The 26823-nt window shown below is 38.6% G+C and overlaps 1 protein-coding gene across 3 annotated transcripts in view; it reads left to right on the top strand.

Annotated features, from left to right (window-relative positions):
- Positions 1 to 26823, top strand: part of PLPP1 (phospholipid phosphatase 1) — a 103930-nt gene that overhangs the window by 45384 nt on the left and 31723 nt on the right. The window contains exons 2-3 of one of the 3 annotated variants that reach the window (XM_081517795.1): positions 17142 to 17290; positions 22056 to 22336. In XM_081517795.1, coding sequence (XP_081373921.1) covers positions 17142 to 17290; positions 22056 to 22336 — 430 coding nt within the window. Of the gene's footprint in view, positions 1 to 17141; positions 17294 to 22055; positions 22337 to 26823 lie in introns of all 3 variants that reach the window. The other 2 variants (XM_081517794.1, XM_081517793.1) reach the window with 2 other exon arrangements.

Genomic DNA, 26823 nt, shown 5'->3' with positions numbered 1-26823 from the left:
AGCTGGGAATACTCGACCACCTGACCTGCGTCCTGAGAAATCTGTATGCAGGTCGAGAAGCAACAGTTAGAACTGGACATGGAACAACAGACTGGTTCCAAATCGGGAAGGGAGTATGCCAAGGCTATATTTTGTCACCCTGCTTATTTAACTTATATGCAGAGTACATCATGAGAAACGCTGGGCTGGAGGAAGCACAAGCTGGAATCAAGATTGCCGGGAGAAATATCAATAACCTCAGATATGCAGATGACACCACCCTTATGGCAGAAAGTGAAGAAGAACTAAAGAGCCTCTTGATGCAAGTGAAAGAGGAGAGTGAAAAAGTTGGCTTAAAACTCAACATTCAGAAGACTAAGATCATGGCATCCAGTCCTATCATTTCATGGCAAACAGATGGGGAAACAATGGAAACAGTGAGAGACTTTATTTTCTTGGGCTCCAAAATTACTGCAGATGGTGACTGCACCCATGAAATTAAAAGACACTTGCTCCTTGGAAGAAAAGCAATGTCCAACCTAGACAGCATATTAAAAAGCAGAGACATTACTTTGTCAACAAATGTCTGTCTAGTCAAAGGTATGGTTTTTCCAGTAGTCGTGTATGGATGTGAAAGTTGGACTATAAAGAAAGCTGAGAGCCAAAGGAAATTGATGCTTTTGAACTGTGGTGTTGAAGAAGACTCTTGAGAGTCCCTTGGACTGCAAAGAGATCCAGCCAGTCATTCCTAAAGGAAATTAGTTAGTCCTAAATATTCATTGGAAGGACTGATGCTGAAGCTGAAACTCCAATCCTTTGGCCACCTGATGGAAAGAACTGACTGATTGGAAAAGACCCTGATGCTGGGAAAAATTGAAGGCAGGAGGAGAAGGGGATGACAGAGGATGAGATAGTTGGATGGCATCACTGAATCCATGGACATGAGTTTGAGTAGGCCCTAGGAGATGATGATAGACAGGGAGGCCTGGCGTTCTGCAGTCCATGGGGTCACAGAGTTGGACACAACTGAGCAACTGAACTGATGAATGAGTCTAGGTGGTCAAGATTAGAGAAGAGTGATAGGAAACTTTGGTTAGTGTGGTAGCAGCCACCAAAGCATGTAGTGAAGCTTATCTGCCTAGGTTGACTTTACCACTAGAAGAATTTCTGAATCATGATTTACACTCTGAGTGAAAATTTGAATTTGAAACGTGTTTCTTAGCTGCACTCCTGAAATTCATTGTAACCTTATGCAAGTCACGTAATCTGTTCATATATATTTCTCTAACTATAAAAAGGGTGCTTTTTGGTTTATCAGAAAGCCTTGAGAAGAGAGTTTGTTTCACTGATGCAAAGTCCTAACCTATCTCAAAGTCTGTCCTTGTTTCTAAGAATAGAGTTCATTGATTTAACTCCCAGGATAGTAGCCACCTTGGTATTGTATTTTGGAGAAAGACACTGCAAATTATCTATCTTTGGTCAAGAGTGAAGTGCTTTACTTGTCTTTCTTTCCCTGACTTTTTCTCATTGTCTATCTTTACTACTCATTTGGGGCTTTAATATGCTTTTTTTGTGGACCTAAAGCAACTCTAGAAAATGTGTGGTTGTTTATTGTACTTGGTATAGTCAGTAGCTTCCTTGGGAATTTTTCAAGAATAAACTGATCTTCCCCCTCCAATTTAATAAGAAATTTTCAGTTCCCATAACTTTTCTACCTCTAAGATCCTATCCTTTGTTTGCCTCAGCTATTTACCTCATGTCATATCCATGTCTAATTAATTAAACCCCTCCATAATTTGAATTTTAAACATCTACTCTATTATCACCACCTTTATGCAAATAGTTCCTGTCAGTCACCAGCAATTTTCAAGTTGATAAATCCAGTGGTCTTCAATCTTATTTGATCTATAAGCACCATTTACGAAACATTTAGAAATGTTTTATTTTGAAAAAAATTGTAGACTCATATAGAAGTTGAAAAAATAGCTCAGAGAGTTCCCATGTAACCTTCACCCAGCTCCCCCCAAGGATAACATCTTATATAACTATGGTTAAATTATCATTGCTATAACCAAAATACAGGCCATATTCAGATATCACCAGTTTTTACATGCATCCTTTTTGTGTATGTGTATAGTTCTATGAAATTTATCACTTGTATAGATTTGTGTAACAGTGGCTACAGTCAGGATTCAGAATTGTTCATCACCTCATAAAAACTCCCTGCTGCTGTCTCTCTCTAGTCACATCTCCCCCCAGTCCCTAACCCTTGGCAACCATTCACCTATTCTCCGTCACTCTAATTTTATCAAGTATGTTATATAAATGGATTCATTCAGTATTTATCCTAAGTTGGCTTTTTTCCCTCTTAGAGTTACACCCTTGAGATATGTCCAAGTTGTTGAATGCATCAGTGGTGTGTTGGATTTTTTTTTTAACTGTTGAGTAGTGTTCTGATATATGGATGTATCACAGTTTATTTATCTGCTTGTCTGTTAAGGAACATCTTTTGGTTATTTCCAGTTTTTAACTATTACAGGTAAAACTCTATGAATATGTGCCTGCAGGCTTTTGGGTGAACACAAGTTTTTGTTTTTCCAAGGTAGATACCTAGTAACGGGATTTCTAGGTTTTTGGATAAATGTATGTTTAAATTTATAAGAAACTGCCAAAATGTTTTCCGGAGTGGTGTACCATTTTGCATTCTTACCAGCAGTGTATAGTGTTCTGCATCTTCACCAATACTACTACTGTCAGTGTTTTTTTATTTTCACTATTCTAATAAGTGTGTGTTGACCTTATATCCTGTGATCTTGCTATATACACTCATTAGTTCGAGGCATTTTGGGATAGATTACTTGGGAGTTTCTATACTCTCCTGGTTTTAATTCTGCTTTAGTGGCTGCTTTTTCTCATTTTGCTTTGCAAGTTCCTTCTCTTCCTGACCTTGTAATTTTGGAGTGATGTGGGTATCAGTCCTTGGGTCCTCTTTTCTCTTCTGTACTCGTTCCTTGGTAATCTCATTCGGTGTCATGGCTCTCATAGCACCTCTGTGTTAAACTTATGGCTTCAGTCTGGACCTTCTCCCCCAACGGACCTTACATCCAGCTGCCTCCCTGACATCTCTACTATAGGCACCTCAAACTTGACATATGCAACTATGAACTCTTGGCTTTATTCTTTGCTCCCCTCCTTCAATCTCTAGTCCTCCTCATCTCAGTTAATCCAGCTTTAAACTTTTAGTCTCCAAAATGGAATATCTTCATCATTGTTGACTCCTCACTTCTTATACTCATATTCAACCCATCAATCAGCAAACACAGCTGATGCTACTTTCAAAATAAATCCACATTTGACCACAGTAAGACCTGTACCATTACCTATAAGTTCCTCCCCAACTCAAGCCTATATCTTGAACATAGTAGTAGGAACTCAGTTAATTGTTAAATAATTGAATTGAATGATTGCTTCTTTATTAGAGAAATCTCTTTGCGATCTTATTTTCTCTAGTTGAATTATAATGTCCCTTAATGTTGACAAAAATAACAGTTATTTTTACATCTTAAGTTTCCTACATTCTTAAGACTTTGATTATGGATTGAGTTCCTTAACCTTTTGGTCTATATATTGAATTGTGGTCAAATGTAGTTAATATTAAACTGTTTCAGAGTTTTTCCTTTCAGATATGGTGATGTGTGCTTGCGTGCTAAGTCGCTTCAGTCATGTCTGACTCTTTGCGACCCTGTAGACGGTAGCCCGCCAGGCACCTCTGTGCGTGGGATTCTCCATGCAGGAATACTGGAGTGGGTTGTCATGACCTCCTCCAGGGAATCTTTCCCACCCAGAAGTTGAATCCAGGTCTCCTGCATTTCCTGCATTGCCAGGCAGAGTCTTTGCCACTAGCGCCACCTGGGAAACCCAAGATATGGTGATAGAATTTACAAATAGAAAAAGTGTTTTGGCTTCAGTTTATTTTACTTATGATTTGTTAAGCAGGTTGAAAATAATTATTTTTCTGTTTTAAAAACCCTGCCTCTAGTAAAGATTAACATTAATGAAATACACTTATAAAAGCACTACATGTGATTTGAGTGTATGGTGTATATACAGTAATGCTGTTAATTGTTTACACCAAAGAAATGTGTTTGTGCTGTGTGATAAAGGAATGCAGTAGTCCAAATTTTCTTTCTTTTAACACTTATCTCAATTCTCCCTTTATGGCTCTTGTTTGTTTGGTATAGTTCAGTAATTATTTTTGTTTCTGGTCCATTCCTTCTGTTTCCTAAACTGCATTTTATCACATACCCCCATGTGCCCTAGTGCACTTCAATTCATGCATGAATGGAGCAGAGTAACTTCACAGATTTTCTTGAATAGTAACCACAATTTCATTCTTTTAAATATCAGTTCAGTTCAGTCGCTCAGTTGTGTCCGACTCTTTGCGACCCCATGAATTGCAGCAAGCCAGGCCTCTCTGTCCATCACCAACTCCCGGAGTCTACCCATACCCATGTCCATCGAGTCAGCTATGCCATCCAACCATCTCATCCTCTGTCATCCCCTTCTCCTCCCGCCCCTAATCCTACCCAGCATTAAGGTCTTTTCCAATGAATCAACCCTTCGCTTGAGGTGGTCAAAGTATTGGACTTTCAGCTTCAACATCAGATCTTCCAATGAACACCCAGGATTGATCTCTTTTAGGATGGATTGATTGGATCTCCTTGCAGTCCAAGGGACTCTCAAGAGTCTTCTCCAACACCACACTTCAAAAGCATCAATTCTGCGGCGCTCAGCTTTCTTCACCGTCCAACTCTCACATCCATACATGACCACTGGAAAAACCATAGCCTTGACTAGACGTACTTTTGTTGGCAAAGTAATGTCTCTGCTTTTAAACATGCTATCTAGGTTGGCCATAACCTTCCTTCCAAGGAGTAAGCGTCTTTTAATTTCATGGCTGCAGTCACTATCAGCAGTGATTCTGGAGCCCAAAAAAATTAAGTCTGACACTGTTTCCACTGTTTCCCCATCTATTTCCCATGAAGTGATGGGACCAGATGCCATGATCTTAGTTTTCTGAACATTGAGCTTTAAGCCAACTTTTTCACTCGCCTCTTTCACCTTCATCAAGAGGCTCTTTAGTTCTTCTTCACTTTCTGCCATAAGGGTGGTGTCATCCGCATATCTGAGGTTATTGATATTTCTCCCGGCAATCTTGATTCCAGCTTGTGTTTCTTCCAGCTCAGCGTTTCTCATGATGTACTCTGCATATAAGTTAAATAAGCAGGGTGACAATATACAGCCTTGACGTACTCCTTTTCCTATTTGGAACCAGTCTGTTGTTCTATGTCCAGTTCTAACTGTTGCTTCCTGACCTGCATACAGATTTCTCAAGAGACAGGTCAGGTGGTCTGGTATTCCCATCTCTTTCAGAATTTTCCACAGTTTATTATGATCCACACAGTCAAAGGCTTTGGCATAGTCAATAAAGCAGAAATAGATGTTTTTCTGGAACTCTCTTGCTTTTTCGATGATCCATCGGATATTGGCAATGTGATCTCTGGTTCCTCTGCCTTTTCTAAAACCAGCTTGAACATCTGGAAGTTCACGGTTCACATATTGCTGAAGCCTGGCTTGGAGAATTTTGAGCATTACTTTACTAGCATGTGAGATGAGTGCAATTGTGCGGTAGTTTGAGCATTCTTTGGCATTGCCTTTCTTTGGGATTGGAACAAAGACTGACCTCTTCCAGTCCTGTGGCCACTGCTGAGTTTTCCAAATTTGCTGGCATATCGAGTGCAGCACTTTCACAGCATCACCTTTGAGGATTTGAAATAGCTCAACTGGAATTCCATCACCTCCACTAGCTTTGTTCATAGTGATGCTTTCTAAGGCCCACTTGACTTCACATTCCAGGATGTCTGGCTCTAGGTGAGTGGTCACACCATCGTGATTATCTGGGTTGTGAAGATCTTTTTTTGTACAGTTCTTCTGTGTATTCTTGCCACCTCATCTTCTGTTTCTGTTAGGTCCATACCATTTCTGTCCTTTATCGAGCCTATCTTTGCATGAAATGTTCCTTTCGTATCTCTAATTTTCTTGAAGAGATCTCTAGTCTTTCCCAATCTGTTGTTTTCCTCTATTTCTTTGCACTGATTGCTGAGGAAGGCTTTCTTATCTCTCCTTGCTATTCTTTGGAACTCTGCATTCAGATGGGAATATCTTTCCTTTTCTCCTTTGCTTTTCGCTTCTCTTCTCTTCCCAGCTATCTGTAAGGCCTCTTCAGACAGCCATTTTGCTTTTTTGCATTTCTTTTCCATGGGGATTTTCTTGATCCCTGTCTCCTGTACAATGTCACGATCCTCTGTCCATAGTTCATCAGGCACTCTGTCTATCAGGTCTAGTCCCTTAAATCTATTTGTCACTTACACTGTATACTCATAAGGGATTTGATCTAGGTCATACCTGAATGGACTAGTGGTTTTCCCTACTTTCTTCAATTTAAGTCTGAATTTGGCAATAAGCAGTTCATGATCTGAGCCATGGTCTGCTCCCGGTCTTGTTTTTGCTGACTGTATAGAGCTTCTCCATCTTTGGCTGCAAAGAATATAATCAATCTGATTTCGGTGTTGACCATCTGGTGATGTCCACGTGTAGAGTCTTCTCTTACGTTGTTGGAATAGGGTGTTTGCTATTACCAGTGCGTTCTTGTGGCAAAACTCTATTAGCCTTTGCCCTGCTTCATTCTGTACTCCAAGGCCAAACTTGCCTGTTACGCCAGGTGTTTCTTGACTTCCTACTTCTGCATTCCAGTCCCCTATAATGAAAAGGACATCTTTTTTGGGTGTTAGTTCTAGAAGGTCTTGTAGGTCTTCATAGAACCGTTCAACTTCAGCTTCTTCGGCGTCACTGGTCGGGGCATAGACTTGGATTACCGTGATATTGAATGGTTTGCCTTGGAAACAAACAGAGATCATTCTATCGTTTTTGAGATTGCATCCAAGTACTGCATTTTGGACTCTTTTAAATATAAGCAGGAGAAAAAAATAAGCCATTGGCATATTCTTTTTACTGTCATATTAAATACGATTATTTTTTAGGTAACCTCTGGTATCTTTTGACAACTTGCATTTTCGAAATTGACTTTTTTTCTGCTTGGAATTTTCCCTATTGATAAATAAACAAATGACCTAATAGAGAAGGTAGACTAAATACACACACACCCCTCACATACCTACTTAGCTTAGGGGAAGAGTCAGATGGCAAAGATAATCATAGACCCATTATCCTACTGTTTCACTTGTACCTTTGGATTCTTTTGGTTTTTGGTCTCTATCTACATCTTTACCTTCTTGTTCATGCATTAGGAAAAGAATATGATCTGTCATATAGTTCACAAATCGTCATTGTCTATTGTGGTCTGTTTGAGGCCAAAAGGCCTCCAGTAGAGTATTTCCATCTTCCCAGGCTGCTGAGGTGTGGTACCAGACTTTGCAGCAAATCTGGAGGTGCCTAACATCTTTGTGTCAGGATTTCTCAGGCTGGTGCCTACTGCTGTTAGCTCTGAGGCAATGGCGCCCTCAGATATTTGCTTAATGACTCTGGAGCTGCATGCCACTCTCTCCTGGGTAACTGATAGGTTTCATATATACATAATGGAATACTGTTCTGCAATAAAAAGGAACAAAATGCCGATCTATGCTATGCCATGGATGAAACTTAAAAATATTTCTGGAGACATTTGTATAGTTTTCAAGGGAAGAATTCCCTTCACATGTAAAAAAGTTTTTAACCATAGTTTCTCAGTTTTGCTGGACACTCTGTCCCCAACCTTTCTAACACAGTTGTTAGCATTTATATTATGGTTTCAAGATCCTGATTATTTGTGCAAGGGGAAGTTGAAGAAGATGTTGTGTGACCATGATCTTATGTTGTCTTTTCCTGTCTCTGGTAAAAGGATGGAGAAGTGTTCTTGTGGTATTTAGTTTGAGGAAACAATGAGTTACATATCACCACCTCTCTTTGAACCATTACAAATATTCACTTATAGAAGGTGGAAGGCTCTGTTGTGGGCGAGTATGAGTTTACTGTGAATAGAATCTAATTCTTAAATGGGCTAATATGATTAGCCACCTTGGCATATTAAGAAGCAGATTGTAGAAATGTAAAAGATATGGCAGTTTGGCAGTTTCTTAAAAAGTTAGACATAAACTTACCACATGACCCAGGCATTCCACTCCTGGGAGTCTACTCATTTGAATGAAAATAGTGTCCACACAAAGACGTGTACATGAATGTTTTCAGAGATACTAGTAATAATAGACAAAAACTGAAAACAACCCAAATATCCATTAACTGGTGACTGGATAAACCAAATGTCATGTATACATACAATACTATACTGTTTGGCAATAAAAAGGAACAAAATGCATGTTACAACATGGATGAACCTCAAAAGTAAAGATCAAGGGCAGGATGAGAAAGGGGCAACGGAGGATGAGATGGTTGAAGGGCATCACCAACTGAATGGACATGAGTTTGAGCAAACTTTGAGATAGTGAAGGACAGGGAAGTTTGGCGTGCTGCCATCCGTGGGGTTGCAAAGAGTCAGCCATGACTTAGCGACTGAACAGTAACAACAACAAATGATATAAACCACAACCAAAATACCACATATTGTATGATTCCATTTTTATGAAATGTTCAGAAAAGACAAATCTGTGTAGGTACAGGAAACAGATGAGTGAGTGTTTGCCTGGGGTTGGTGGTGGGAACAAGGGTTGGATACAGATGGGCTCATGGGAATTTTTTGGGTAATGGAAATGTTCTAAAACTGAATTGTGCTGATGGTTGCACAGCTCTATACATTTACCAAAATCATTGAATTATGTATTTAGAGTGGATGAATTTTTTGGTATATAAATTGTACCTCAATTGTTTTTAAAAAGGAAATGAAAATGAATTTTATAAACTAAAGTATTAAGAGAAACATTATATGACAAATGCAGTCATTTGACAAATGAAAAGGGATTGTTTTAGAAATGTAATCTTTCAGGTAAAAGGCAAAGGGTATTTGATTTGAAGAGGTAAAAGAGTAAATGGAACCCTCCATTTTTGCCCTAAAATCTACAGTAAATGTCAAAGATTGCATCAAATATCTTTAAATTTTTGCATTGATCTACACATTTGTATACTGTGGCTGGTAGAATAAATTGGTGGTTAAAATAACTTTTCTGAATAGCTTATCAAGGACTTTAATGTTTATATCCTTTGGCCTATAATCTCACATGAAAATATATTCTAAGGAAATAATTAGAAATGCAAATAAGGATTGGTTTTTGGAAATGTTCATTATAGCTTTATATAGGGCAATCAATTACCTACATGCTCTCAAAGTAGGGGGAATGGTTATAATTGTTTTAGGTAGGCTCTGTTGATTGCAAGGAGCAGATCCTTTTATGACTAGCTTAAGAAAAATTGACTTTTGTTGAAAGCATACAAGGTGCTTTAACAACCCCCAAATAGCAAGATCAGTGCAGCCCTTTGGTAGTGGGGAACCAAAGCTGCTTTCACCTTTTCTCAGTCTCCAGTCAGACTAGGCACTTAAGTTTTCTTTGGAGACCTGCTTTGTCTCAGCCTCTTCTGCAGCCAGTCTTTCTTGTGCATGGACCAGTGCTGTTTGCCAGCTGTGAGTCAGTCTTTGTTCCAGTTCCAAATTTTCCAGAGCAGGACTCTGGACTAGCTCATCATTTTCAGCCCTAAGTGGGTCAATGAACAATTGGTGATTTAGTCTTCCTCTCCATCCTTCTTGGTGGGGGAGGGGGTGGTCTGCATTCATGTTTAGTTATTTAGTGAAAATGAAACTATGCAAAACCTAACAAGCTTTTTTTAATCTTAGGTTTTGGCATATCTGGGCTTCACTGGTAGCTTGGTGGTAAAGAATCCGCCTGACAGTGCAGGAGACGCAGGTTTGAGCTCTGTGTCAGGAAGATCCCCTGGAGAAGGAAATAACAACCCACTCCAGTATTCTTGCCTAGGAAATCCCACGGACAGAGAAGCCTAGTAGACTATGGTCCTGGAATCACAAAAGTCGGACATAGTGACTAAACAACAGTGACTTTGTAATATATCTCATGGATTTATATGAGGGACTGCAAATATTAGTATTAATTTAAAATATTTCTGAGGCCTTCTGTAATATAGTCTCTTCACTTAAACTCTCAGAAGGATAGTGTGCATTCGTGGTAGATTCATGCTTTTCTTTTTTAATCATTCCTTGTTAAAACCTCTGTGATCTGGTTTCCATCCCTTCTTCCTCACTGAAACCACTTTTACTAAGTTTGGCAGTTGAAAAACCATTGGACACTGTGGACCAGTCACCACCTCCTGAAATGCTCTCTTTGGAATTGGCCTCAATGATACTGCTTTCTCCTGACCTTCCCTCCCGGCCAACCAAGTCTGCTGCCTCTGTGCATCCTCTAGCTGTGCTCATCCCTTTAATATTGCTATTGTCTCATGCTTCACTTTTCAGTTCTTTTTATTTCATGGCCATCTTGCACAGTTTCTCTTGCTTCTTCGGCTTCAGGGAAACTTTATCTTCCCAAATCTCTGTCTCTATACCAGACGCCTTCTATTGAGATTCTGACTCTGATAACCAGCATCTTTTTGAATATCACCACGTAGAGCCTCACCAGTTCTTGTTCTCTTTTGAAATTTCATAGCTCTTTGCATCTGTTTATTCTCTGCTGAAATTATGTACTGTGCCTTATTCAATTTTGTATTCCTTGTATCCTCTCACAGAATTCCTTGCACGAGAAATTTACTTAATATTTGCCCACTTGAATATTCCTGTTTTTAAAAATAGCCTAACTATACTTGTTTGTGATTTTGTTTCCCCCAATTGTTTTTTCTAAATCTAAGAATAATTTCTTTTGTGGTCCAAGGGAAAAAAACAATGTTAATGGATATGATTAAGAACATATTTCAATATAGTTGGGTCTATTAATACACATTTTTCTTCAAAATAAAAATATAAAGCATATTGAGTTTTAGATATTAATCACATGAATTTAATTTCTTTACTTCATATCATTTCTTCCTCCAAAAGAAATGCTAATAGAACCTTCAACCAATTCAGAAATATGCATTGTAGACATTGCAAGTTTCCATTATTATCTACAAGTAAAATGAATTCTAGAAGGGGTGGTTCTTTGTAAATATGAAATGGCTTATTGAGCTAAGAGTATGGTTATTGGTTGAAGGGTGAGCATTTAATTATTACTTAGAGCTGGCAGCAATTAAAATTATAGATCTGAGTATTAACCTCCACAGTGTATACTGCTAGGTGCAAACGGTTTATGCTGCAAACTGTGGTATTTGTATTAAAGACTTGAGAATTTCACCCCTTCCTCTGCATGCAGACAGTTTGGTAAATCTGAGCATAATCTGCATTCAGATATGATAAGTAGTATAAGGGACGGTTAGCAAAGTCAGCTGTAGTTTAATTTTTTTTTAATGTTGCATTTACTAGAAATATAGCTTTGGGAATCTTGTGAGCATCTTTTTTAAAATTTTTATTTATATATTTTATTTTTGGCTGCACTGGGTCTTCATTGCTTTTGCATTGGCTTTTTCTAGTTGAGGCGAGCAGGGGCTGTTCTTCCTTGTGGCCTTTCATTGTGGTGACTTCTCCTGTTGAGGAACACGTGCTCTAGGTGTGCTGGCGTCAGTAGTTGTGGCGCACAGGCTCAGTTGCTCCGAGGCGTGTGGAATTTTCCTGGACCAGGGATTGAACCCATGTCCTCTGCATTGCAGGCGGATTCTTATCCACTGTACCACCAAAAATGTCCTCATTGTGGTTTTGATTTGCATTTTTCAGATGATTGGGGATGTTGAGCATCTTTTCACGTGTCTGTTAGCCATCCGTACATCTTCTTTGGAAAAATATCTATTCAGATCCTCTGGCGTTTTAAAATCAGATATTTTTTTTTGATGTTGAGTTGTATACTTTATATATTAACCCCTTACCAGATGTATCATTTGCAAATACCTTGTCCCATTTGGTAGGTGGCCTTTTTGTTTTGTTGATAGTTTCCTTTGTTATGCAAAGCTTTTCAGTTTTATGTAGTCCTATTTATTTTTGCTTTTGTCTCCCTTGCCTGAGGAGACATATCCAAAAAAATATTGCCAAGACTGATGTCAGAGAGCTTACTGCCTATGTTTTCTTCTAGAAGTTTTATGGTTTCAGGTCTGACACTTAAGTCTTTAATCCGTTTTTATTATTTTGTGCATGGTGTAAGAGAGCATTCTTTTGGTGTGAGTTTGATTCTTTTGTTTAGCTATCCAGTTTTCTGAACACCGTGTATTGAAGAGCCTGTCTTCATTTTTAATCTATGTGTCTTTAGATCTGGAGCGTAGGCAATGTATATATAGGTCTTGTTTTTATATGTATTCAATAGTTTGTCTATTGATTGAAGCAGTTATATCTAAAGTAATTATTGATATGTGTGTACTTATTGGACTTCCCAGGTAGTGCTAGTGGTAGAAAACCTGCCTGCCAATGCAGGAGAGGTAAGTGAGGTGGGTTTGATCCCAGGGTCAGGACGATCCCCCGGAGGAGGAACTGGCAACCCACTCCAGTATTCTTGCCTGGAGAACCCCATCGAGAGAGGATTCTGGCAGGCTACAGTCCATGGGGTCACAAAGAGTCAGTCAGACATGACTGAAGCGACTAACACGCAGCACGTGTACTTATTGACATTTCGTTAATTGTTTGGGTGTTGTTTTTGTGGTCCTTTTTTGTTTCTTTCTTCGTTTGTTCTCTTTCTTCGTGATTTGATGACTACCTGTAGTATTATATTTGGACTCTTTTCTCTCTTTTGTGTATTTATTATAGATTTTTGGTTTGTGATTACCAGGATTAAGTTGCTGATCTGTTTAAGTTTGAATGCATTTTAACCACCCTTCACTTTTATTATCCACCCCCTTACCGTTTGTGATGTCATATTTTATATTCTTTGGTTTTGTGTATCCCTTTACTTATCTTGGATATAGATGACCTCACTACTTTTGTCTTTTAACCTCCCTACTAGCTTTATGAACATGGTTGATTTACTACCTTTACTGTATATTTGCCTTTACCAATGAGAATTTTCCTTTTATGCATGTGTGTGTGCTCAGTCACTCAGTCGTATCCAACTCTTTGCAACCCCCTGGACTGTAGCCTGCCAGGCTCCTTTGTCCATGGAATTTTCCAGGCAAGAATACTGGAGCAGGTTGCCATTTCCTCTTCTATGGTACCTTCCTGACCCAAGGAGCGAATCCTCGTCTCCTGCATTGCAGGCGGATTCTTTACCACTGAGCCATCAGGGAAGCCCCTTTTCCTTTCATAGTTTCCATATTTCTGATTGTTGCTTTTTCTTTTCCGCTTATAGAAGTCCCTTTAATATTTCTTGTAAAGCTGGTTTCCTGTAGAAACCGATGTTGAGTTGAGTTCTTTTCATGTTGAACTCTTTTAGCTTTTGGTTGTCTGTAAAACTTTTGAGCTCCCGTTCAAATATGAGTGAAAGCCTTGCTGGGTAGAGTATTCTTTGTTTTAGGTTTTTACTTTTCATCACTTTAAATACGTCATGTTGCTCTCTTCTGGCCTGGAGAGTTTCTGCTTAGACCTTAGCCGACACCTTTATGGGGGTTCCCTTGTATGTAACTTGTTGCTTTTACTGTGGTGTGCTTTCAATTTTCTGTCTTTAGTTTTAATTTTTACCGTTTTAATTATAATGTTCTTGTTGTGATTCTTTTTAGGTTCATCCTGTTTGAGACTCTCTGTGCTTCCTGGACCTGGATGTTTTCCCAGAGGTCTCTTAAACTGTCCTCTTTTTTTTTTTCTCTCCTGTTCAGCTTCACTGATTTCCATAATTCTGTCTGCCAGTTCCTCTGTATCATCTAATCTACAGTTGATTACTTCTAGAGTATCTTTTATTTCAGTTATTATATTTTTCAGCTCTGTTTAGTTCTTATATTTCCAACTCTGTAAAAAACTTCTAACTTCTCATTCTGTTCTTCCATTCTTCTCCCAAGTACTTCAAGCATCTTTATGATCATTACCTTAAACTCTTTTTGGGGGGGGGTAGATTGCTTATCTTCACTTAGTTCTTTTTCTAGGGTTATGTCTTATTTCTTTATTTGGAATGTATTTCTCTGTCACCTCAATTCACCTAATTCACTGTTTATATTTTTGTGTATTTGGTAGGTTGGTTACATTTCCTGATCTTGGAGAAGTGACTTTATGTAGGAAATGTCCTACATGGCCCAGCAGCATACTCCCCTCTGATCACCAGAGTTATGTGTTTAATGGGTACCCTCTATATGGGCTGCATAGGTCTGTTTCTTGTGCCTAACAGCTGTGGCTGTCTTACTGGTGTGCATGGTTGGCCTGGTCCCATTGATTGCCAGACCCTGTCTTGTGTGAAGGCTACCAGCTGCTGGTGGGTGAGGTTGGATGGTGGGTGGGGCTGGGTCATGGCTTGGCTGGCTGTGTGCCCTCCAGTCCTGGTAATAGCCTGTAGGTGGCTGGAGCTGGATCCTGACACGGCTGGCTCAGAGGCTTAAGATGTCCTGGAGCTGGTGTTGGCCTGCTGTTGGGTGGACCAGGGCCCTGGGTGTCCAGGGTGGTGCCAGACTACTAGTGGGTGGGCCAGGTCTTTACACAACTTGCTGTGGGGGGCTGTGGTGGTCCTGGGGCTTGGTGGCTGGTGTGGGGGCCCAAAAGGACATGGGGCTGGTGCTGGCCCACTGATGGGCAGAATGAGGTCCTGGAGTCTTTTGCTGTGGGGCCTGAAGTTTCTGCGGCTAGCGTTGGCCCCTCTGTGGGCATTTCCTGGGCCCAGGGTTTGTGACTGCAGGGCTTTGGGTGTCCCAAGGGTGGTGTCTGCCACAAGTGGGTGGAGTTGGGACCTATCAGATCTTGGGGCTGGTACGTGACACCTGGTGTGTGAGGCCAGAACTGGGACTAGTGCTGGCTCACTGGGGGATGGGTCTGGGTCAGATGACTAGCTCTGTGTGTGTGTGTGAGTGTGTGTGTGTGTGTGTGTGTGTGGTTTCCAGTGGTCCCAGTGCTATGGTGGCCCACTTGTAGGTGGGGCTGGGTCCTGGGTCCTGTAGTGGGTGGGGTCATGTCCTGAATTGGCTAGGGGCTCAGGGAGTTTTCTATAGCGTCAGCCTGCTGGTGATCCTGCCCACCTAGCTGCCTGGCCTGGAGCATCCCAGGGCTGGTGTTGTTTGTTAGGCAGGCCTGGGCTCTCACTGATTGGTTAGAGGGAGGATTTTGAAGTGACACTTAACAACACACATGTCTTGGTGGTGGAATGAGTTTCCCAGAATGGCTGCTGCCAGCATCTTTGTTCTCAGAGTGAGTTTCAGTTGCCTTCTGCCTCTCTGGGAGGCTCTCCAGGATGAGCAAGTAGGTTCAACACAAGTTTCATTTAAATTACTACTTCTCCCCTGGGTCTTGGAACATATAAGATTTTGTGTGTGCTCTCTTAAGACTTAAGTTTCTGTTTCCCACAACTCTTTGATTCTCCAAAAAGGAAGCCCTGCTGGCTTTCAGAGCCAAACAGGGCAGTGGTAGGGGAGTTCTCTCTGATGCAGACCCCTGGGTTGAGGGGCCTGATGTGGAGCTAGGACACTTTGCTCCTTGGAGAGGACTTCTGCAGTTGTAATTTATTCTCCCATTTGTGGGTTGTATACCCTGGGAATATGGGTGATGACCGTACTTTACCCTTTCTGCTTATCTTGTTGTGATTTCTTATTTATATCTTTAGTTGTAAAAGATCTTTCCTGCTAATTTTCAGTTCACTCTTATGGGTAGTTGCTCTGTAAATAATCATAATTTTGCTGTGCCTGCAGAAGGAGCTCACAAGCTTATGGTCTTCCTACTCTGCCTTCTTGGTCACTTCTCACATCATAAAGACTTCTAGTGGGTTAATAGCATGGCAAATTGGTTAACACAAAGAAATAAACTTTGGTTTATATATTCAGAGTTTAATGAAAAATAGAAAGATAAATAAAAAGAACCAGGAACAGGTTTCCCCTTTTCATTTGACCCTTGAAGATTGAACACATTTGATATTTGTAGTCGATGCATCAGGCAGTTCATTTGATATTTGGAGTCTGTGCATTAGGCAGAGTGTCAGAAGCTTGGTTGTCTTTGAGTCTTTAGGGCTTAGTGGAGTTGATGAGAACTGTAAATGGTTGTCAAGACTTGGTGCTTCATGGAAAGAACACTTGAATATACAGTAAGTGTGTTAGCTAAATCGTTATGGTATTACTGCTGGGTTAATGGGTCCATCCTTGGGAAGGTCTTGAAGCAGAACTCATGCTGAGGGTTTCTGCTAAGCTCTCTTAGAAAGCAGTCCTAGTCAGTACGCTGCAGTTTTAATCAGGATGCTGGATGCAGTGATGAAATAAAGGAGGACTGAATTCTTAAAGTTCACATTAGATAAAAGTTTAGACATCTTAGGAGATGAATGTGAGGCATGATCTTGATGATGACAAAAGAGAGAGCTCTTTTAGGTGCTTTTGTGCTTGACTTCCTTGTCCATCTTTTCTTTAGAAACTTGGTTTAAGTTTGCACTCTTTTACATAGCAGTTCTAAACTTGCTGTAGACAGTACAAAAATGAGTGGATAATCTTTAGATACTCTGATAACTTAGCCAGTGACCATGACCTGTGATATGGTAGTAATATCAAGATAAAGTGGAGAATGTCAGATGCTACTTTCCTTTTGGAAGTAAAGATCCTGACAAAGTGGTTTGAAAATAGTGTTGAAAACCCTATGATTAAATGACAACAAGAGCATCAGAAGAGATTTTTCTTCCTCTAAAATCAGGTTAGTGTATTTGGGTAGAAACAAAGAGAAGAAGTTTTTCTTGGTTAAACTGGTTAATAGAGGACTTGAAGGCATTGTTTTTGTAGAAAAAAAATCTTTACCCTAAGCTATAATTTTTCTAACTTCTGTTGCATGTATTGCTGCATTTTCTTTTTCCATGTGCTCTTACTGTTTCCATGGCAAACATATTTTTAAAGATGATCTCTGGGATAATTGTTGCCATTAATTAGTTTTGATATTCCTTTTTAATGATATTTTCATTTATTCCTTTTGCTAGCTGGATTGCCTTTTGCAATTCTTACTTCAAGGCATACCCCCTTCCAACGAGGATTATTCTGTAATGATGAGTCCATCAAGTACCCTTACAAAGAAGACACCATACCTTATCCGTTATTAGGTGGAATAATCATTCCATTCAGTATTATCGTTGTAAGTTAAATCCACTTTTCCTAGTTTATCACTTTTGGGCAGTTGGCTTTAATTTTGTGTTAGCCTGTTAATGATTGAATGTATAACCCTCTAAAACATGTGTTTTAACTTTTTATGTTATTTGATCAAAATAATCTCAGCTATTTTAAGTGGGGCTAAAAGAGTAACAGTGTATAATTAGAAGAACCTTACTAAATGTGTATGGTTTTATGCTAATCTTTTCCAAGTCACTGTGATTTTTTTTTTTAGCTCTAATTTGCTATTGTTTCAGTAATAATACAATAGATAAATACTGTATCAGTGTATTTTTAGCATACTTTATACTTAGGATATTATTTTATGATTTATTGAGACTGTTTAGAACTGACTCTAGTTACTGAGTTCTAGAAAAGAAAAATTACTAACAGGTGTTAAAAGGCTTCATTTAATCCGTATTTAGTTTAAAGAATTTTTAGATAATGGCAGAAATAGGGGAGAAAAGCCCAAGTTCTATACATAATTAACAGTGAATATGAAAGCATTTTTACTGGTATTAAAACTAATAATTACTGTTTTCTAGGATTTCAGGTGAGAATATCTAGAGAATGTGCTCTGGTTGGGGAGAAGATCTCAAGTGATTTGACTAGATGATTTTTATTATCTCTTGACTCAGAGATTCTATGACTTTAATTTTATGCTCCATATCTTGTAACTTTAGAAATAAGATTTATGCTAAAAGCAGAAAATATGGTCTCATCCAGGAGATAAGCCAAAAAGATAAATAGCCAAAAAGATATATCTTGTCTGTTCTGGAGTTTATTAAAAAACAAAGCAAAACTTCTTGATTTAGAAATTTAATGTCTGATTACAGAATGATCACAGCTCCTTATTAGCACTAAAAGTTAATCAATCCCTAATTTGTGATGTGTAATTAATAAAAGAAAATCTCTGCTATACAAATTTTTGTTTCACAACATTGTGAGCTCCTTAAGGCAGACATGGTGCCTCGTTCATCCTGTTATCCTTGCCGTTGCCATGGACGCTGGCATGTCCTAGGTGCTGGAATGAAACTGGAGAGATTATGTAGTAATGTTGGTGACTCTCCTACAATATAGTGAAGTTTTAAGAAATCAGTGGCCCATTTAATCTAGACAGATCTTTACACTAAGTTTTTACTATGAAAAGAAAGAAAGCCTATGATCCTTTTATTAAAGAGGAAGTACGAGCAGACTCTTTTTTAAGTTTATATTTCTGAGAGATTAATAGCTCTTTACATATAAAAATTTTAGCAGGACTTTTCTGCAAATAATAGCTGATTTTAGACAAGATTCAAGTACTCGAACGCTGCTACAAATATACTTGTCTTTCAATTCTACTTTTGTTTGTGTCTCAGTAAGAAGGATGCTGCACAAGCAGAACTACGGAAATCTGCTACAGACCAGAGGCCTGCCAAAGGACAGGGTGCTGTGTAGCCTGCATAGCAAGCGCAGGACCCATAGACACTCAGTTAGCAAAAACTTGTTAGATATATTTTATTAACTTGGAAGTTTTGGTTATTTCACCATCACCTGTGAAAAGGTTATCTTTATATTTACAAAACAGCAAGTAAGTTGAGTGTGGTGGTGGTTTAGTCGCTGTGTCATGTCCAACTGTTGAAACCCCATGGACTGTAGCCTGCCAGGCTCCTCTATCCATGGGATTCTCTAGGCAAGAATACTGGAATGTGTTGCCATTTCCTTCTCCAGTGGATCTTCCCAACCTAGGGATTGAACCCGGGTCTCCTGCATTGCAGGCAGATTCTTTACTGACTGAGATACAAGGGGAGCCTAAGTTGAGTGTAAAAAGAACAGACTGTTTAAAAGTGCTGTACAAGTACTTTTTTCATATCAACTATATCAACAAAGACACACACTGGCGATGGTTTTATGTACTAATTTAAAATAATTTCAGATTATTCACTAACTCAACTTCTCTCAGGTAGCACATGGTTAGACTTTTTTATGTTTAATTTTGTTTTCTAGAAAGTAAATCATTTCTTTAAAAAAAATCAGGACTATGATTGGGACTTCATACCAGGCCTTTGATGTGACTTGCAAGTGATCCACAAATATATGAGTGATTGAGGGAACCTGGTAAAGAATCAGAATTAATATAGTATCACAGAAGCCAAGGGAGAAGTTCAATAAGGACAAAATGGTCAGTGATGTCATATACTACTGGGAAGTCAAGATTTGGGTTGATAAAAATCTCTTTGATCTGATGAGACCATTTTGACTTTTTGGAGAGCTATTCAGTGAAGGGTTTAGAGGTATTCAGAGATATTTAGGAAGGAGTGGAAGTGTGGCAGTGAGTGATTTTAGACTATTCTTTTAGGAAGGTAGGTCCTGAGTGGAAGACACATAACTATAGTGACAGAGTAGAGACATAAAATTATGTTGGTCGATGGAGACATAAAGATGGTGAGAAAATACTCTGGTACATAGGTTTTAAATGATTAAATCCTTCTCATTTAGATAGCTACTAGCTTTGATCTTCAAAAGCATTTTGTTTTATTCCCCCAAACATCATCTTTAGTACTTTAATAATTTATCCTTAATGTGATTAAATAATGTTTGACAAGCAATCCCAGCTTTACGATTAGAGCAGTTAATTTAAGTGTGAACTTCACCAGAGGCTGAGTTGGCCTAAATGGCTCAAAGAGCAAGATAAGGTTTTAAAATGAAATGAAAATATGGCTGTAATGTGTCGGTGGAAGGCACAGACATCTCCCTGCATTTGATTTAGAACGTCTCTGTTATCTCTTTCTCTCAATACAGATGGCATACATAATAAAAAAAAAATGATGTACTTTGACCTAGCATTTGTTAGATTTAGAGTCCCTCTGCATCCTTTCCCAGAATTAAGGGTTCTGTTTCAGCATATTCTGCATCTGTAGGTCAACTTTTAATCTGTATCCAGTACGCTGAATGTTACTAGTGAATTGATTTTCAGTCATCAGTGGCAAGAAGCAGAGTCTAGGTGGCCCTAAACAATGATCATTATGACTAGGAAGACTCACAAAGATTAATATTTGTTTTTAGAAAGTAGTTGAATGCTTACACAAGAATTGACTGCTGAGAAGTGGAAGTTTCACTGCTCAAATGGTGGTTGACTAATATACTTGGTATATATTTCAAATTATCGAAGGTCATCTCCATAACAAAACATTAGAGATATCTTTTCTTGCTGCTTATCTATCAAGGCAGTTGCTGGAACACCTTAATGGCCTGAGGAGATGTAATATACTTAATTTAAGGCCTCTAGCACAGTCACCAGGAAGTACCCTAAGCACACTTGTGGAGGTATGGTATCCCCAGAAGTGAATGTGGTTTTCCTCTCCTGTGAGACCTGTGCTCAGCCAAGGCTTGATTAAGTCATCCACATTAAGGATTATAACGAGGAATATATTCCTATGGGGTTTAATGTATTTAAGGATGTTTACTTTTTACCCAAGAGGTAGCACCTTGAATTGAAATTTATTGACCACCAGCTCTGTTTTAGGCCTCTGTGGTGGTGTTAGCTTTCTATTCAACTAAAAATTCATTCTTGGTTTTGTACAGTTCATAGTCTAGTTGTCAGAGTTACAACATTGTAATTATGGAATTCTAGGAGCCATTGAGCCAGATGAAGAAACAATTTTTGATATCAGGTTCTTGAAATCCCTTTCAGGAGACAACCATTTATTTCACCCCCAAAGACAATTAATAGTCGCTAAATGAAAATGTTTGAATGCTTTATAAAATTGTTTATATAAATTTAAGATGAAGCAGTGAAACTCTTTAAGTGAAACTTTGTGATTTATATCCATGCCCAACATAAATTAGCAAGCAGAATTTTTTGTTTAAGTGTTTATTTTGGTCTCAGGTAGCTAGAGTATGGCTTATTATTTTTTATAATGTTGCCATTCAGTATTTTTTCAGATTTCTTAGGATACTGGTCTGTGAATTTGTAAAGTACTTGAAAACCTTTTTATGCCTTTAAACCCATTATAGCGGTGTGCACTTAAACACACACACTACTAGTATCTGAGAAGGCTATGACTCCCAGTTTACAAAAGTCAGTGAAAAATAAAGAGGAAGGAGTCACTTGAAATGTTTTCTTGGAGAAGGAGAACATCAAGTGTGTATTTGGTCTTTTAATAAGACTTGTTAAGGAAGCCAGCCCTAAAGATTTCCTGGAGAGGCAGGACTGGGAGACCTTGTCAGCTGATCTCTGCCCTCTGTACCCTTTAACCTCAGTGTTAGATCCCTGCTTTTATTAGGTTAGCTTTTTCTCTTAAAATGTTTTACCTTTTTTAACACGATGAGTATTTTTGGTTCAAAGTAATGTCTGATGCAAATGCAGACTCTGAGATAAAAGTGCTTATGTAAGGGATATTCTAATTGGAAAGTTTGTATTCTTTGAAAAGCCATTGTTTTTATACTCCATGGTACATCATTGTCTACTTACTAAGGCTAGGTTTATTTAAGTACAAGAAGTAAGGCCTTATTGTTTCAAGGCAGACTTTGGAATTATTTAGGTTTTGTCAATGCTCTGTAAGCAGTATCAATTGATGACACCTTTTTTTGTGGTCTAGAATTAGGAATCCTAAGTTGTTCTCCATTTGAAAAGGAAAAAAGAGAGGGAGGTATTTTTAAAACGAACATTTTATTGTGATTTACCATTTTCTTCTCTAGTCTTTACTTTGTTTGACGTGCCTGGATACTGCTTTAACATTATTTTTCTGTTTTGTTTTTTTTTTCAGGTGATTGTTGGAGAAACCCTGTCTGTTTACTTTAACCTCTTGCACTCGAATTCCTTTATCAGGAATAACTACATAGCCACTATTTACAAAGCCATTGGAACATTTTTATTTGGTGCAGCTGCTAGTCAGTCCCTGACTGATATTGCCAAGTATTCGATAGGCAGACTGCGGCCTCACTTCTTGGATGTTTGTGACCCAGACTGGTCAAAAATCAACTGCAGTGATGGTTACATTGAAAACTACATATGTCGAGGGAATGCACAAAAAGTGAAGGAGGGCAGGTGCGTGTTAAATTTTTAATGCTTGTTTTATCTTGTGCATTCTTGAAATACAAGGTTTCAGTGATTGGAAGATGAGCTATCCAGTAGCTTAAAGAGAGAGAAGCTGGTATAATCACTGGGAGGTGAATTGAAATCATGTTTGATCTATTTTCTCTACTTACTCTTTTCTCCTGTTTTATCCCAGTACTCTGTTTAAGAGCATTTTAATGCAATTCTTTTCATCTTCAGTGTATAATAATGTAAAATGAACCCTTTAGATCACACAGTCCAGGATCAGCAAACTTTTTCTTAAGATGCCAGATAGTAAATATTTTAGGCTTTGTGGGCCTTATGTTGGCTACTGTTCAACTCTGCCTTTGTAGCAGAAAAAAGCAATCACAGACAGTCCTTGAACAAATGAGTGTAGCTGTGTTCCAATGAAACTTTATTTACTACGTAGATAGTGGCTGCCCTATGGGTTATGTAGTTTGTTTACGTTTGATCTCGTTCAACTATGTAATGAAGCTCTGCTAGATCTCTTAGTATTCTTAGAATATGTTTTTTTAAGTTAATTTCATTCATATATTGATAGATCTGGGACCTCAGATTGCTTTCTTATCGCACACTTGGGCTACTTTCTACATTGGGAGCGCTACTAGACATGGATGAAAGAGAATATTTGGAACCCAAAAGGTCTAATGCCTTTAATTTATGGATGAGCAGACAAAGGCCCAGTAACAATGACTAAAGCCACACTAACGTAAATACACTACTATGTGTAAAATAGTTAACTAGGGGAAGATACTTTAGAGTAGAGGAAACTCAGCTTGGTGCTCTACGGGATATGTGGGCAGTTGGGAGGGAAACTCAAGAGGGAGGGGATATATTTATACCATATAGCTGATTCATTTTGTTGTATAGGAGAAACTAACACAACGTTGCAAAGCAATTATACTCCAATAATAAAATTCTTTTAAAAAGACAAAAAAGCCACTAATTAGTAGTAGAGCCAGTTCCTCATCCCAAATCTCAGAATTGTCAGTCTTACTTATTCTATGTTTGATCTTCTTGTATTTTAAGATAGCTATTACCATTTTCCTTTATTTATTCATCCAACAAATACTTTCTCTCAGAAAAACATCCTCTGATTGTTTTTTTATATATGATTCCCAGACACATTATTGTCCTTGTTAGTTCTTTTGTAAGTCAAACAGGCCTGCTGCTGCTGCTGCTAAGTCGCTTTAGTCGTGTCCGACTCTGTGCGACCCCATAGACGGCAGCCCACCAGGCTCCTCTGTCCCTGGGATTCTCCAGGCAAGAATACTGGAGTGGGTTGCCATTTCCTTCTCCAATGCATGCATGCATGCTGAGTTGCTTCAGTCGTGTCTGACTCTGTGGGACCCTGTGGACAGCAGCCCACCAGGCTCTTCTGTCCACGGGATTCTCTAGGCAAGAATACTGGAGTGGGTTGCCATTTCCTTCTCCGAAACAGGCCTGCTAGTGGTCCTCAATATTTGCATTTAATGGAGATGAAAAAACACTTTATTTAAGAGTATGCATTATGCTGTGTGCTTGGAATTCACCAGGGAACAAGACAGCTCTGATTTCTGTCTTCATGGAGCTTAGTCTAGCAGGAAAGATTTACATTAAACAAATACTGACAGTGGAAACCATGAAATTAAAACCCACTTGCTCCTTGGAAGAAAGCTATGAGCAAACTAGACAGCATATTAAAAAGTAAAGACATTACTTTGCCAACAAAGGTCCATATAGTCAAAGCTATGGTTTTTCCAGTAATCATATATGGATGTGAGAGTTGGACTATAAAGAAAGCTGAGCACCGAAGAATTGATGCTTTTGAACTGTAGTGTTGGAGAAGACTCTTGAGAGTCCCTTGGACTGCAAGGAGATCCACCCAGTCCATCCTAAAGGAAATCAGTCCTGAATATTCATTAGAAGGACTGATGCTAAAGCTGAAACTCCAATACTTTGGCCACCTGATGTGAAGAATAGACTCATTGGAAAAGACCCTGATGCTGGGAAAGATTGAAGGCGGGAAGAGAAGGAGACAACAGAGGATGAGATGGTTGGATGGCATCACTGACTCAATGGACATGAGTTTGAGCAGGCTCTGGGAGATGGTGATGGACAGGGAAGCCTGGCGTGCTGCAGTCCATGGAGTTGCAAAGAGTCAGACATGACTGAGCTACTGAACTGAACTGAACTGACAATGGAAGAGAACCTCCCTGTTGTTAACAAGGCCAAAGAATAAACAGGTTGTTGAATGACAGGCTCTGAGGTGATGATACAAGGACTGATACGGGTATAATGTCTTAATGAAGTGGGGAAAGTGACTTAAGTGGAAACTGGTTGAGAAGTAGATAGTGGAAGGTGGTATTTTGCTTTGAACTTAGGTAAGCAACCTTTTTTTTTTATAAGAGGGAAAGACTGGTCCAGCAATGGCTGTGAAGAAAGATGAAGATAATCAAGACCAACACTGAACTCTTAAGGTATAGGATGTGGATATTTCATTCTCTGCTTTGATAGTGATGTAGAGCCAAGTACTGTCTTAGGGAAAGGCTCTTTAATGACTAGTAGATGTAATGAGCTTCAGTGAAGAGTTTGAAGACACAGGGAAATATAGAGGACTTTAACCATCCTGGCAAGAAGACTGGAGTGGGTTGCCATGCCCTCCTCCAAGGAATCTTAGGGATCAAACCTGCATCTCCTGCATTACAGGCAGATTCTTTACCACTGAGCCAACAGGGAACACTCCCCGCCCCCCCCCCCCCCGCCCACAACACACACACACATCACATACAACCATAGAATTCTAGAATATACAGTGAAAGAGTTGGGTTGGAAGGGATAAAGTGGCTTGGTTGGAGAAGAGGAAGCTTATTTTGATGGTAGTGCTTTAGTCACTAAGTTGTGTCTGATTCTTGTGACACCATGGACGTAGCCTGCCAGACTTCTCTGTCCATGGGATTCTCCAGGCAAGATCACTGGAGTGGGTTGCCATTTCCTTCTGCAGGGAATCTTCCCAACCCAGGAATCAAACCCGGGTCTCCTGCATTGCAGGTAGAGTCTTTACTGACTGAGCTATGAGGGAAGCCTTTATTTTGATAGAGATTACTTCTAATTTGATCAGTTTGTAAAGAATTGCCATTTTGATATTAAGTCGTCTAATCCATGAATATGATATTATCTTTCCATTTTTTTGATGTTCTTTTGTTTCTCTTAGCAGTAGTTTTAGATTTTGGTGTCCATGTCTTGCACACATTTTTCTTAAATGTGTCACTAATTTTTAGGATTTCTTGATACCATTATGAAAAGTTTTTTAAAAAACATTTAAATTGATTTCTAGTTGTGTTTAAAAATAAAACAAACAAAAAGTTTTTTATATGGTTTTATCTGGCCTTTTATCCTTTAAACTTGCTAAGGTAACTTCTTATATAGGTTCCTCAAGATTTCCTCTGTTCCTCTTAATATTGTCGGTGAATAAAGAGTGTTGTTTTTCTTTTATTCCTTTTCTATATCGCCTTTTGTTTCTTTTCCTTACTGTATTATACTGGCTAAGACCGCTAATACAATGTTGAAAGAAGTCGTGAGAGCAGATATGCTTGTCCTGTTCCTGACCTTAAGTAGAAAGCACTCAGTCTTTCACCATTAAATATCGTACCAATATGATTTTTGTGGATGCACTTTATTAGATTTTTGTCATAAATGTGTGTTTTGTCAGATGCTTTTTCTATGGCTGTTGAGGTCATACTGCTTTTCTTTTTTCTCTTAAAATAGTGTATCCCTTTAATCTTGGAATATTAAAGCAACTTTTCATTCCTGGGATAAACTTCACTTGGTCATGGTATATTATAATTTTTGTATTAACTGGACTCAATTTTGCTAATGTTATGTTAATGATTTTTACTTCTGTGTTCATGAATGTTACTTGTCTATAGTTTTCTTGTGAAGTTTTTGGATAGGTTTGGTATCAACGTTTGGTATTAAACATTAGGTAGAATTCACCAGTAAATACACTTAGACTTGAAATTTTCTTTGTAGGAGTGTTGTAAACTATGGTTTCATTTTTTAAAGTAGATGAGGATTATTCAAGTTATTTCTTTCTTAGGTGAACTTTCATCATTTGTCTTTTAAGAGATTTATAAATTTTATCTAAATTATCAAGTTTGTTGACATCAAGTTGTTCATAGTTTCTCTTTCCTTATTGTCCTGTTATTGTTTGTAAGAAATGTAGAGCTAACCCTTCTTACATTCCTGTCATCTATAATTTTTGTCTTAATCTCTTTTTTTCTTGAGTGGTCTGGCCAGAAGTTTTATCAGTTTTATTAATCTTTTAATTAGTTTTATTGGTCTCTTTTGGGGTCGTTGATTTTACTGTTTTTCTGTATCGATTTCATCTATTTCTGCTCTTCTTCCGCTTGCTTTCAGTTTTATTTCCTCTTCTTTTTTTTGTAGTTTCATAAGGTGAAAACCTAGATCATTAGCTA

Source organism: Giraffa tippelskirchi, chromosome 8 (assembly GCF_054371585.1).
Source record: "Giraffa tippelskirchi isolate mGirTip1 chromosome 8, T2T-mGirTip1v1.2.pri, whole genome shotgun sequence".
Taxonomy (NCBI): domain Eukaryota; kingdom Metazoa; phylum Chordata; class Mammalia; order Artiodactyla; family Giraffidae; genus Giraffa; species Giraffa tippelskirchi.
Note: the sequence above shows the minus strand (reverse complement) of the source record. Positions and strands in the feature narration are given on the sequence as shown.